The sequence below is a fragment of the Meles meles genome, chromosome 1 (genome assembly GCF_922984935.1).
Source record: "Meles meles chromosome 1, mMelMel3.1 paternal haplotype, whole genome shotgun sequence".
Lineage (NCBI taxonomy): Eukaryota > Metazoa > Chordata > Mammalia > Carnivora > Mustelidae > Meles > Meles meles.
In genome coordinates this window covers 195776729-195791341 of record NC_060066.1, presented here as the reverse complement: position 1 = coordinate 195791341, position 14613 = coordinate 195776729, and the positions used below count along the sequence as shown (strand labels likewise).

At 41.3% G+C, this 14613-nt stretch overlaps 1 protein-coding gene across 1 annotated transcript in view; it reads right to left on the bottom strand.

The window, feature by feature from the left end:
- TAF12 (TATA-box binding protein associated factor 12) overlaps positions 1 to 14613 on the bottom strand; it is a 37411-nt gene that overhangs the window by 12495 nt on the left and 10303 nt on the right. Inside the window, exons 2-3 of the mRNA XM_046015657.1 lie at positions 5759 to 6010; positions 3950 to 4027 (exon numbers count right to left, since the gene is read on the bottom strand). Coding sequence (XP_045871613.1) covers positions 3950 to 4027; positions 5759 to 5926 — 246 coding nt within the window. The 5' untranslated portion in view covers positions 5927 to 6010. The remainder of the gene's footprint in view (positions 1 to 3949; positions 4028 to 5758; positions 6011 to 14613) is intronic.

Genomic DNA, 14613 nt, shown 5'->3' with positions numbered 1-14613 from the left:
CTAGAATGGAAGAGTATCCTGCCATAAAAAGAAATGAGGTACTCATACTCCTTACAACATGAACTTTAAAAACATTATACTAAATGAAAGAAGGCAGTCACAAACATCACGTATCCTATGACTCCATTTATCTGAAATGTCCAGAAGAGGCCAATCTACGGAGACAGAAAGTAAATTAGTAATTAGTTGCTTAAGGACTGTGGTGGTTGGGGAAAAATGGGAGTGACTGCTCATAGGTATGGGTTTCTTTCGGGGGTGAGGAAAATGTTCTAAAAATGCCTGTGTTAAACCCTAATAAACTCTTAACTCTAGGAAACAAATTGAGAGTTGCTGGAGGGGAGGTGAGTGTGGGGATGGGTAACTGAGTGATGGGCATTAAGGAGGGCATGTGATGTAATGAGCTCTGGGTGTTATAGGCAACTGATGAATCACTGACCTCTACCTCTGAAACTAATAATACATCATAAGTTAAAAAAAAATGACTGTGTTGAGAGTTGCACAATTCTGTGAAGAGACTAACAACCACTGTAGATTTCAAATGGGTGAATTTTATGGTATATGAATTATATCGCAATAAAACTGCTGCCTCAAACACCCCCCTAGCACACACATACACGCACAGAGAGAGCAAATATTTTCCCTCTGGTTAAAAAAATAAAAATAAATGGGGCATCTAGGTGGCTCAGTTGGTTAAGTGGCTGCTTTCAGCTCAGGTCATGATCCCTGGTTTGGCGGAGAGCCTGCTTCTCCCTCTCCCTCTGCCTGCTGTCTGCCTACTTGTGCTCTCTATGTCTCTGTCAAATAAATAAATAAAATCTTAAAAAATAAAATAAGATAAAAATTAAAATGAAGGGGTGCCTGGGTGGCTCAGTGGGTTAAGCCACTGCCTTTGGCTCAGGTCATGATCCCAGGGTCCTGGGATCGAGTCCCGCATCGGGCTCTCTGCTCAGCAGGGTGCCTGCTTCCCTCCCTCTCTCTCTCTGCCTGCCTCTCTATCTACTTGTGATCTCTGTCAAATAAAGAAATAAAAAATCTTAAAAAAAAATTAAAATGAAGTTATACTATTTTTGTAACCTGTATTTCTCTTCCCTGTTATTACATATTCCTCAGCAAAGGCAAAACAGACAACAACAAGAAGAAACTCCAAAATCCAACATATACAAAATCATCCTAGAATCGAGGCACTCACATACCCAGCACAACTGAAAAAAGATAGATACTAAGGCTCATATGAAAATTCAGAATAAAAAAAAAAGGGAAGACTAAAAAAACTGGGATCAGAATAGCATGAAATTTCTTTCTTTTTCTAAGCAGGCTCCATGCCGAACATGGGGATTGAACTCACAACCCTGAGAGCAAGAGTCGCAAGCTCTACAGACTGAGCCTGCCAGGCACCCTGCACAAGATTTCTTAATAGGTTTTTTGAAGGGGCGCCTTCGTGGCTCAGTGGGTTAAAGCCTCTGTCTTCAGCTCAGGTCATGATCCCAGGGTCCTGGGATCTAGCCCCACATCAGGCTCTCTGCTCAGCAGGGAGCCTGCTTCCTCCTCTCTCTCTGCCTCTCTCTCTGCCTACTTGTGATCTCTGTCAAATAAATAAATAAAATCTTTAAAAAAAAAAAAGGTTTTTTGAAAACATGGAGCAATACCTTCGCAAATGAAAGGAAAAAATTATTTTCATAATCTAATTCTAAACCCATGCAAACTAAAAATTGTGAGGTTAGAGCGTAAGATACTTTCAAACATTTGCTTCTCGTCTATTCTTTTGTAGGCAGTAACAACAACAAAAAAATGTGCTCTAACAAAAAAAGAGAGTAACTAAGAAGAGGATGTGGGACCTAGGAAACAAGAGAACCAGAGGAAGAAAAAGAGTAAAAGGAAGACTCAGGAGGGTTTGTTCAAGTGGCCTAAAATTAATTAGACCAGAAGATGATGGAAGGTTCTTTTTATTATTGATATTCAAATTCAATCAGCCAACATATAGTACATCATTAGTTTCAGATGTAGTGTTCAATGATTCATCAATTGCATATAACACCCAGTGCTCATTACATCATGGGCCCTCCTTAAAGGATGGAGGTTTCTGAGAGTAAAATCTAAGTTGGGGAGGGGAGGACCCAAATCTGCACATTACTTTTCCATTTGGAAAACAATGTTGATAGGTAAATACCAGAACTGATAGTAGAACCAGAATAAAAATGGCACAAAGAAAACTAAATAAAAATAAGTCAATTATAGGGGCACCTGGCTAGCTCAATAGGTAGAATTTGTGACTCTTGATTTCAGGGTTTTTAAAATTTTTTTTAAATATTTTATTTATTTGACAGAGAGAAATCACAACTAGGCAGAGAGGCAGGCAGAGAGAGAGGAGGAAGCAGGCTCCCTGCTGAGCAGAGAGCCCGATGTGGGGCTCAGGATCAGGACCTGAGCCGAAGGCAGAGGCTTTAACCCACTGAGCCACCCAGGTGCCCCTGATTTCAGGGTTTTAAGTTCAAGTCCCATGCTGGTTATAGAGAGTACTTTAAAAAACAAAAACAAAAACAAAAAAAAACAAAAACAAAACAAAAAAACCCTTAAAAAAAAAAAAGGATCAGGGGCCCCTGGGTGGTTCAGTTGGTTAATCGTTTTTTGTTTGTTTTTTTTTTTTAAGATTTTATCCATTTATTTGACAGAGAGAGATTACAAGTAGGCAGAGAGGCAGGCAGAAAGAGAGAGAGGAGGAAGCAGGCTCCCCACTAGGCAGAGAGTCCGATGCGGGACTCGAGCCTAGGACCCTGAGATCATGACGTGAGCCGAAGGCAGAGGCTTAACCCACTGAGCCACCCAGGTGCCCAATCGTCTGCTTTTGGCTCAGGTCGTGAACACAGGGTCCTGGGATCCAGCCCCATGTCAGGCTCAGGGAGCCTGCTTCTCCCTCTCTCTCTGTGTCAAACAAATAAATAAAATCTTAAAAAAAAAGTCAATTATCAACTTTAGTAGGTAGTACAAAACAGGACTTGGTTCAGTGGTGAACAATATGTACTTGATCAGAATAATGTCAACACTGATTTCTGAGTTATCTAAAAGCTGTGACAAAACTATATTGGAGGGATGGCTGGGTGACCCAGTCTGTTGAGCGTCTGCCTTCGACTCAGGTCATGATCCCAGGGTCCTGGGATCAAGTCCCACATCAGGCAACTTGCTAAGTGAGGAGCCTGCTTCTCCCTCTTCCTCTGCAACTCCCCCAGCTTGTGCTCTCTCTCTCTCTCTGACAAATAAATAAATAAATAAATAAAATCCTTAAAAAATATGTATTTAAAAAAAAAACTATATTAGAAAATGAGGGAGGGCGCCTGGGTGGCTCAATTGGTTAAGCATCTGCCCCTGGCTCAGGTCATGACCGTGGCTCCCTGCTCAGCAGAGAGTCTGCTCCTCCCTTTGCCTGCTGCTCCCCCTGCTTGTGCGCTCTTTCTCTCTGACAAATAAATAAATAAAAACTTTAAAAAAGAAATCACTCTACTGCTTAAAAAAAAAGAAAGAAAAATGAGGGAAAGGAAAGCACGGATGGACATGTGCAAGTGGCTTAACAAAATCCTCATCTACAGGAAGTCAAAAGACAGAAACCAAAGAATATCTGTTTAACTGTTTTACTTAGAAACATGGAGGAATATCACAGAAACAACTAAAATTGTTGAAAGTGATTGCCTACGAGCAGCAAACTGAACCTTTTCCACCAAGCAAAAGTAGAAGCAGCTGCTAGGCATTCTCCCAGGTGATTTGTATTACTTATTCCAAGAGAGCTCACAATAATCCTGTCGGTAAGTAATACCACACCCTACCAACACAAAAAGCTATGTGTCCACAGCTACAAAGCTGGTAAGTGGCAGAACCAAGATTCAAATTCAGATCTGTCTGCCTCTGAAGTCTTAGCTCTCAGGGACACAGACTCTGGGGTGCCCAACTCCCATCTTACCTCTTCCACATCTTCATCCAATTGCTCATTAGGATCCACTTCTCTTACTAAGTCTTGTAATTTCTTCTTGGTCAATACCTAAAGTTAATTGGGAGAAGATTTTTCAGCCAAGTATTAAGGAAACAGAATACCTCATTACCCTATAATGAAGAAATGCTGTCAGTTTGTTGGGTTTAGTTTAGTTTCTACTTTCCAAAAGTTAACAGTCTAGCCTACCTGGCAGTCTGCTCCAAGACTACACTCTCAAGACAGAAGTGGCCTAGGGAAAGGCTGAAAGAGCCGTGTGGACGAGAAGCCAACATCTGTCCATTTATTCCTGCTTCTTGTGCTCACTGTGCCTTTCCATCCCTCCAGAGTTGCAATTATCTGACAATCGTAACTTGTACTGTGCCTCTGTTGTCTTTGGACATGTTTTTCCTATCTGCTCAGTCCATGGTGGCTTCTTTCTGCTTTTTCTAGCCCACCCAGGTAAAAGGAACCACTTCCTCCTTTGGCCTCTAGGGTATCCTGTGCACCCTTCTGTCACTGCATATATTATAAGCTTGCCTATTCCTGGCTTAATAGGCTGAAAGCTCCCTGATGGCAGAGAACATGTGTTCATCTCTGCATAATATTTAAGTGCATGAAGCTGTGACTCCTCTTTCATAAAGGGAATGTCATGTCATATACATATGCCATTAAATAATAATCAAGACGTACATTAAAGTGCTGACCATAGTTATTTTGGGGTGGTGGTAGAATTATGGGCTCTATTCTTCTGTATTTCTAAAGTTTCTGTGATAAGCATGCATGTATAACTTTGGAAATGAAACAAATTTTTAAAATAAATATTTGTTAATTATGTGTCAGATCTATTCATTCTACCATTAAATCCACTTAAGGCAAGCCTTCATTCCATGTCTTGATTTATTGCAAAAGTCTTAGACTTGGTCTTCCTCTCAGTCCACCCCCTTTCTACCTTTCTTGTCCACTTACTGCCAAAATAATCCTAAGACATATGACTTTTATTATGTTACTTACTCATCTATTAAATATTTGCAAAAATTGTCTAATGACTAAGCGTTTCAAAGGAGACTGACTAGTATATGCTCAGTATATTCTGCCATAATCCTGCCTATATAATGTTACCTCCTGTTCTCCAACAGACTCCACATTCAACAGAGGTTGGCTTCCCAACGGTCTGCCCAACCCTCCCCATTCACCTTTGCTAGTCCCCCACCCCATTCTCTTGAAATGTCTCTCCCTCCTATTCTATCCAGCCTATAAAGCCCAAGACAAGAGATTATACTTATTTCTTATCTCCTGTGGCTCTGGAGGGCAGAATCAGAATCATGAGCAGGAAGTGGGGGAGAGAGGGCATGGGGGGGTGCAGATTTTAGAATTAGTGCACAAAGTTAATAATGGAGCAGCTGGATGAACTAGAAGGAGAAAAGACCAGAGGCAATAATGCTTTTATTACAGGAATAATGAATAATGAATCCATTAGTTATTTCATTATTTTATTTAACAATTATATAGCATATATATATTTATGTATACATATATAAAAACCTGTCATAGGCAACATGCGTTAGTGTGTGTGTATGAATGTATGTACATATACACACACACACATAAATACCACAGAGTAAACACCGATAAACATTGTACATGATAATTTGATAAGGAACTTTAGAAGTCCAAAGGAGGGAAAAGACTCTTTTTCAGCTGAGAGGAAGAGGCAGCATCTGAGATAGACATCTCTCAAAGCATTACTGGTTCAAATAACGTAAGAGATGCCTAGGGAGAGCAAAAAGTGAGAGATGATACCTGATTGTTTTCAGGGCTGAGACGCCCTCCTGTCCCAGGAGTGCCTGGTATCTTTACCACTGTGGTGCTATTGGCCATGGAGCCTTGTGGAGGGGTGCTGGCTGGTTCCGGTTTTATGGATGAGAAATTGGAGAGGTTGATTAGGGCTGAGGGGCCAAACTGGTTCATAATCTGTCGAGCTTTGGACTTCAGCTCATAGAGCTTATCGAGATCCTGTTTCTTTTTGGAGCTGTGAGGACCAAGGCCAATCAGCTGTAGAAGGAAAACAAGAGAACTAGCTCCAGAAACACCTTTAATAAAGGATAAGGTTTGAAAGTAAAATTGTAAAAGGTCTGTCAGACTTGCAGGGTCTTCAGGATATCTGGGATAATGAACATTTCACACCTACACATTAAAAATGGAGGGAATTTAGAAACCATCTTGTCTCCAAAAGCTAAATGAAACAGTCCACAAAATTAAATAAGGAAGAAAGTAAATGAAATGGTAAATCTTATGTACAAAAATAGACTAGAATGAGTAAGACATTTTTGAAGACTTTGTAAAAATAGAATACTTGGTTAAGTACTACATGCCTTATTTCTGAACAGCAAATGATGTTATATTCAAATAAGTCATGGCACAATCACATACTTAAAACCCAGTCACAAAACTTAAGAAAACAGATTAGTTCCTTTTGGCACTTCAAAACATGCTTACTTCTATGTCAGGTCTATGTCTAATAAACACTGTTTTAGCAACTGTTAAAAGTAAGCTGTTCTTTGTCATCAAGAGCAAATTTTCTGAGTGTTAGCAATCTTTAAGTACATGCAGAGTCCCAAACCCAGAGCAGCCAAGATGCCTAAATTTTAAAGCCATGAGGTAGACTCTGTGAACATCAGAAGCACATTTACCAAGTTCCACCAACAGTGGCCTCAACGAGCTTACTTACAGCTATCTGAGTGTCTAGATCTTTAATTACATCAGCAACGGCTGTGAGCCCGGTGAAATGAGAGGCAGCCATTTTCATAAAAGCTACCTGTAAATAAACAACTGGCATCAACCACCACCCTTGCCACAGCACTTTGGCTGCGTGGCCTGGCATATCTTCACTGACCAGGATCCAAGCAAACCGGATGTAGAGAAACATCCTTATTCATACTGCACGCTGAGGAAAACACCTCCATCTCTTTCATACACAACCTCTAAAATTAATTAATGACAATTATAGTAATATAGCTTCTCTTCCAATAAAACAGTGTTCTGTTGGTAGGGGTAAGCCAGCAGCATATGAAAACTTCATTGGCCAAAACTGTGAAATGAACCTGCAGGAATCACAACAGTGGTTTTCAGAACTTGGTGAAGCTTAGCAACCTAAATGAGTATCTGCACCTGTCAACTCTGGCCCCGTATTGCTGCGTTCCTCCACAACAAATTGTCTAACTCTCTAATATGAGAAATGACCTTTCCTGGTCTGCCCTTAATAAAAGCAACTAATGGGGCGCCTGGGTGGCTTAGTCTGTTAAGCATCTGCCTTCGGCTCGGGTCACAATCCCAGGGTCCTTGATCAAGTCCCGCATCGGGCTCCCTGCTCAGTGGAGAGTCTGCTTCTCCCTCTCCTTCTGCCTCTCCTGTGCATTTTACTGTATATAAAACCAACTTGTGCCCCCCTCTCCCTCTCTCTCAAATAAATAAATAAAATCTTTAAAAATAAGGGGATCCTGGGTGGCTCAGTCATTAAGCATCTGGCTTCGGCTCAGGTCAAGATTCCAGGGTCCTGGGATAGAGCCCCGCATCAGGCTCCCTGCTCAGCACGAAGCCTGCTTCTCTCTCTTGCACTCCCTCTGCTTGTGTTCCCTCTTGCTGTCTCTCTCTATCAAATGGATAAATAAAATCTTAAAAAAAAAAAACTTTAAAAATAAATAAGTTAAAGCAACTATCTACTTACTGGTTAAGTGACCAAGAGAAACTTGTTGGCCAAGAGTCAGCTGAGGGGACAGCAGAGCGTCAGGATCACTTGTTTTTTAACCATTTGCCTCCTTTTTTTCCCCTTACCCACAAATGTCACCAATGGAAGAATCACGATAGGGAAAAATTGTTGACATGGTAATAGTTCTGTAATGTTATAAAACCAAACTATTCCCCCACAGCAAGTTAAGAAAGAGCCTTATTGGGGCACCTTGGTGGCTCAGTGGGTTAAAGCCTCTGCTTTCGGCTCAGGTCATGATCCCAGAGTCCTGGGATCAAGACCAGGTCATGATCCCAGGGTCCTGGGATCGAGCCCCACATCTGGCTCTCTGCTCAGTGGGGAGCCTGCTTCCCTTCCTCTCTCTCTGGCTGCCTCTCTGCCCACCTGTGATCTTTGTCTGCCAAATAAATAAATAAAATCTTTAAGGAAAAAAAAAAAGCCTTATTAAAGATTATCAGTATGTTCACCATACTGAACATTATACCTTTCAAATAACATTCCCATAACCTTCAGGGGACTTTCCAAATAGTACTGAGTATTGCTCAAAATAAGCAGAAGACTATTTGTAACGGAGATTTCTGTAAAATGGGAATTTCTCTAATAAGACCTGTAGACAAAAATATAGCCTATCTACACAGCACCAAACATGGATAATCATTTATCAAATTAGGAATTAGCCTTAAGGAATAGCTCCAATGGCCACTAATGAAATAAGGGGAATCTGTACTTTGTAAGAAAAATCAGTTTCTCCCTCAGAAACTAGACTGTACTTTACTGTTTTGTTGAGAAGCAAACAATACTTCTGCATTTTCAATAATTCTGGGAAAGCGAACTACTCTTCCATTAAAACTAAAAAAAGCAGATGTTAACCACTCATTACCAGACTGACACTGCCCTTAGTTTCCTAGACTGTACCTTTATTTGGTTGGATTTAAAACACGATACTTGGGGCGCCTGGGTGGCTCAGTGGGTTAAAGCCTCTGCCTTCGGCTCAGGTCATGATCTCAGGGTCCTGGGATCGAGCCCCGCATAGGGCTCTCTGCTCCGCAGGGAGCCTGCTTCCTCCCTTCTCTCTCTCTGCCTGCCTCTCTGCCTACTTGTGATCTGTCAAATAAATAAATAAAATCTTAAAAAAAAACAACAACATGATATTCAGGGGTGCCTGAGTGGCTCAGGGGGCTGAAGCCTCTGCTTTCGGCTCAGGTCATGATCTCAGGGTCCTGGGATGGAGCCCCGCATCAGGCTCTCTGCTCAGCGGGGAGCCTGCTTCCTCCTCTCTCTCTGCCTGCCTCTCTGCCTACTTGTGATCTCTCTCTCTCTGTCAAATAAATAAAATCTTTAGAAAAAAAAAATAAAACACGATATTCATATGGGTGATGATTACAAAGGTTTATACAATGTCAAATTCATCACACTGAATATTTAAGATCTGTGCATTTTACTGTATATAAATTATACCACAATTAAGGACAATAAATCAAATCTCCTGCAGAAAAATGAAAACTGTGCTCCCATGCAAACCAATATGCTAATGTTTATAGCATTTTATCGATAGGGAAAAGGTAGATCATTGAATCGGGTTTTATGTTTAAAATTTAAATATGTGATACACCTGGAATGAGAGGGTATATATATATATATTCCTCCCTTTATACACTCCTCTATTTCATTTTTTTTAAAGATTTTATTTATTTGACACAGAGAGAGAAAGCCAGAGAGCATAAGCAGGAAGAATGAAAGAGGGTGAAGGAGAAGCAGGCTCTCCGCTGAGCAAGGATCCCGACATAGGGCTTGATCCCAGGACCCTGGGATCATGTCCCGAGCCGAAGACAGATGCTTAACTGACTGAGCCACCCAGGTGTCCCTGCACTCCTCTATTTCAGATGGATCAAATATTTAAACCTTAAATATAAAATAATATACTAGAATGTAGGAGATTTAAAAATATTCTGAAATCTAAACCTCTCACTTTGTACAAAACCTAACTCAAAATGGATCACAGACTTTTTTTTTTTAATTTTTTTTAAAGATTTTATTTATTTATTTGACAGACAGATCACAAGTAGGCAGAGAAGCAGGCAGAGAGAAAGGGGGAAGCAGGCTCCCTCCTGAGCAGAGAGTCCGATGTGGGGCTCGATCCCAGGACCCTGAGACCATGACCTGAGCTGAAGGCAGAAGCTTTAACCCACTGAGCCACCCAGGCGCCCCGGATCACAGACTTTTTAAGATTTTATTTATCTATTTGACAGAGAGAGAGACACAGTGAGACAAGAAACACAAGCAAAGGAACAGCAGAGAGAGAGAGAAGCAGGCCCCTCGACGAGCAGGAAGCCTGATGTGGGGCTCAATCCCAGGACCCTGGGATCATGACCTGAGCCGAAGGCAGACGCTTAATGACAGAGCCACCCCAGCGTCCCTGGATCACAGACTTTAATGTAAAATGTAGAACTATAAAACTTTTAGAAAAAAAAACAGGAGATGGGGTGCCTGGGTGGCTCAGTGGGTTAAAGCCTTGCCTTCTGCTCAGGTCATGATTCTAGAGTCCTGGGATGGAGCCCCTCATTGGGCTCTCTGCTCAGCAGGGAGCCTGCTTCCTCTTCTCTCTCTGCCTCTCTGCCTACTTGTGATCTCTGTCAAATAAATAAATAAATAAAATTGGGGCACCTGGGTGGCTCAGTGGGTTAAGCCTCTGCCTTCAGCTCAGGTTGTGATCCCAGCATCCTGAGATCGAGCCCCATATCGGGCTCCCTGCTTGGTGGAAAGCCTGCTTCTCCCTTTCCCACTCCCCTGCTTGTGTTCCCTCTCTCGCTGTCTCTCTCTCTCAAATAAATAAATAAAATCTTTAAAAATAAAATAAAAATAAATAAATAAAATCTTCAAAAAAAAAAATGGGAGAAAATCGTTGGGCTCTACTAGGCAGAATTCTTAGACTTGGCACCAAATGTACAATCAGTAAAAGGAAATACTGATAAATTGGCCCTCATCAAATTAAAAAAGTTTCTTCTGTGAAAGTTCCATGTCAAAAGGATGAAAAGAGGGCGCCTGGGTGGCTCAGTGGATTAAGCCGCTGCCTTCGGCTCAGGTCATGATCTCAGGGTCCTGGGATCGAGCCCCGCATCGGGCTCTCTGCTCCGCAGGGAGCCTGCTTCCTCCTCTCTCTCTGCCTGCCTCTCTGCCTACTTGTGATCTCTCTCTCTGTCAAATGAATAAATAAAATCTTTAAAAAAAAAAAAAAAGGATGAAAAGACAAGCTACAGAGTAGGAGAAATATTTACAAACTACATATCCAAAAGACTAGTATCTAGGGGTGCCTGGGTGGCTCAGTCGTTGGATGTCTGCCTTCGGCTCAGGTCATGATCCCAAGGTCATGTGACAGAGCCCCGCATCGGGCTCCCTGCTCTGCTGGAAGCCTTCTCCCTCTCCCACTCCCCCTGCTTGTGTTCACTCTCTCAGTCTCTCTCCCTGCTCTGCTGGAAGCCTTCTCCCTCTCCCACTCCCCCTGCTTGTGTTCACTCTCTCAGTCTCTCTCTCTGTTAAATAAATAAAATAAAATCTTAAAAAAAAAAAAACAAACAAAAAACAACTAGTATCTAGAATTATAAAGAACTCTCAAAACTCAACTTTTTTTAAAAAGTAATTCAATCACAAAATGAAGACACAACCAGACATTTCACCAAAGAGGATATACAGATGGCAAATAAAGCACATGAGTATGTTCAATATTATTAGTCATAAAAAAAGGCAAATTAAACCTGCGATGAGATAAAACCACACACCTATGACTAAAATAAAAAACGATGATAGAACCAAATGCTGACGAGGATGCAGAGAAACTGGGTCACTAGTACACTGCCACTAGGAAAGGAGAGAGTATAGCCACTTTGCAAAACGGTTTGCAATTTCTTAAAAAAATCTACTCATGTACTGTCACAGAGGAGCCTAAAAAGACATGAAGAGAAAATGGAAAAACTATGATCTAAATTCAGTTAATAGTACTGTATCGAGGGGCACCTGGGCTCAGTCTGTTAAGCATCTGCCTTTGGCTCAGGTCAGGATCCCAGGATCCTGGAAAGGAGTCCCACATTGGGCTCCCTGCTCAGCAGGAAGCTTGCTTCTTCTCCCTCTCCCACTCCCCCTGCCTGTGTTCCCTTTCTTGCTGTGTCTCTGTCAAATAAATCTAGAAAAAAGAGAAAGAGAGAGAGAGAGAGCGCACACACAAATGTGTGTACATGGGGAAGGAGGAGGAGCAGAGGGAGACGGACAAGCGGTCTGCACTGAGCGTGGGCTGGACACAGAGCTTGATCCCACCACCCCAAGATCATGACCTGTCATGTCAAGTCAGAAGCTTAACTGACTGAGCCACCCAGGTGTCCCAAACAACCTGCAATTTTATTTTTTTAAAATATTTTATCTATTTATTTGACAGAGATCACAAGGAGGCAGAGAGGCAGGCAGAGAGCCTGATGCCGGGATTGATCCCAGGACCCCGAGATCATGACCCAAACTGAAGGCAGAGGCTTTAACCCACTGAGCCACCCAGGCACCCCGAGCCTGCAATTTTAAACTCAGGGTTATGAGTTCAAGCCCATGTTGGGTGTGGAGCTCACTTTAAAAACAAAAAAGGTAGGGGAGGGAACAAATCACTAATACATAACAATAGGGATAACTTAAAATATTTAAGTTAAAAAAAAAAAAGCCAGTCCCAAAAGAATACATACTGTATGAATTATATGAAATCCTAATGTCTAATGATCTAAAAACTAATTTCTAGGGGTGCCTGGGTGGCTCAGTGGGTTAAAGCCTCTGCCTTAGGCTCAGGTCATGATGCCAGTGTCCTGGGATCGAGCTCCACATTTGGCTCTCTGCTCAGCGGGGGAACCTGCTTCCTCCTCTCTCTCTCTCTCTGTCTCTCTGCCTGTCTTTCTGCCTACTTGTGATCTCTGTCAAAAAACAAAACAAAACAAAACACCTAATCTCTAGTAATAGACGGGGCAGAGAAGTTTGGGGCATGGGGGAAGTTTGTGATGTGGATGGGGGAAGTTTGTATGGTGGATGTAAACACTATCTTGAGTGGGGTAATGCTTACCCAGATGCATACATTTATCAAAACTCATAAAACTGTTTACCTAAAATGTGCACATTTTATTGTAGGCAAATTATACCTCAATAAAACTGACTCAGGAAAAAAAAAAATCTCAACATGCAACTATTAATTGACCTAATAATTCAAGTCCTAGCCATTTATCCTAGAGAAAGGAAAAGTTATGTTCACACCAAAACCTGCACATGAGTATCATAGTAGCTTTATTTGTAATACTCAACTGTAATCGTTCAGATGTCTCTCAAGAAGTGAATGGTTAAACAAACTGTGGTATATCCACATCATGGAAAATTACTTATCAGTAAAAAGAAAAAAACTTGATACACACAACTTGAATGAAACTCCAGAGAATTATGCTGAACAAAAGATTACAAAAAGAGTACGTCTGGGGCTCCTGGGTGGCTTAGTCAGTTAAGTCAGTTAAGCCTTCAGCTCAGGTCATGAGCTCAAGATCCTGGGATCAAGCACTGTGTCACCTCTCCCTGCGCCCCGCTCCTGTGTTCTCTCTTACTCACTCTCTCTCTCAAATAATTAAAATCTTTTTTTTTTTTAAAGAGTACATTTATAGAACATCTTTGAAATGATAAAATTTCAGGAATAGAGGACAGATTAGAGAGGTTGTCAGGGACAGGGTGGCAGGGAAGCAGATGTGGTTATAAAAGGGCAAAATGTGGGACTTTTGTGATGGAATCATTCACTATCTTGACTGTGATGATGGATAAAAGAACCTATAAAAGGGACAAAGTTGTATAGGACTTAATCCACATACATCCATAACTGAACACAAGTAAATGGATACAAGTAAAACTGGGTAAATCTGAGTAAGACTGATAGATTATATCAATATGAATATCCTGACTGTCATAACAGACAACAGTTTTGCAAAATGTACCACTGGGGAAAATTGAGCAAAGCATTATTTCTTATAACTATACATAAACCTAAAATTATCTCAATTTTTAAAAATTAAAAAAAAAATTATTCTCAGCCATGAGTGAAAAACACTTTAGTGGCACCTGGATGGCTCAGTCAATTAAGCATCTGACTCTTGATTTTGGCTCAGGTCGTGAGTTCGGGGTTGTAGGATCAAATCTTGCATCAGATTCCTAGTAGAGTCTGCTTGGGTTTCTCTTTCTCCCTCTCCCTCTGCCCCCCTCCACCCTATTCATGCTGCTTGGTCTCTTTCTCTCTCTAAGAGAAATAAATTTTAAAAGAAAAGAGAAGCCCTTCTAAAGATGACACAAAGCTCAGGAGCCATAAAAGACTGACATGTTCAATCACATACAAATAAAAATCTCTGAAAAATAAGTAAATAAATTTTTAAATAAAAATGAAAATATCTGTATGACAACAAACATACTAAAGTTAAAGGACAAAAGACAGGGCACCTGGGTGGCTCAGTGGGTTAGGGCCTCTGCCTTCAGCTCAGGTCATGATCTCAGGGTTCTGGGATCAAGCCCCACATCGGGCTTCCTGCTCAGCGGGGAGCCTGCTTCCCTTCCTCTCCCTCTGCCTGCCTCTCTGCCAGTCAAGTCTTCAGATAGTTGCAGCCCCTGCCAACCTCCAGCCACAGGAGAAACCCTGAGTTAGAACCACCCACCTAAGCTGCTCCTGAATTCCTGACCCACAGATAATAAATGTTTGCCCTATAAGCCAAAATCAATCAATCAATCAATCTGTCAAATAAATAAATAAAATCTTAAAAAAAAAGGACAAAAGACAAACTAGCAAAAATATATGCAATATGTATCAAAGACAAAAAAACTAATTTCTTTTACATATAAAAAATACCTATACATCAATACGCAC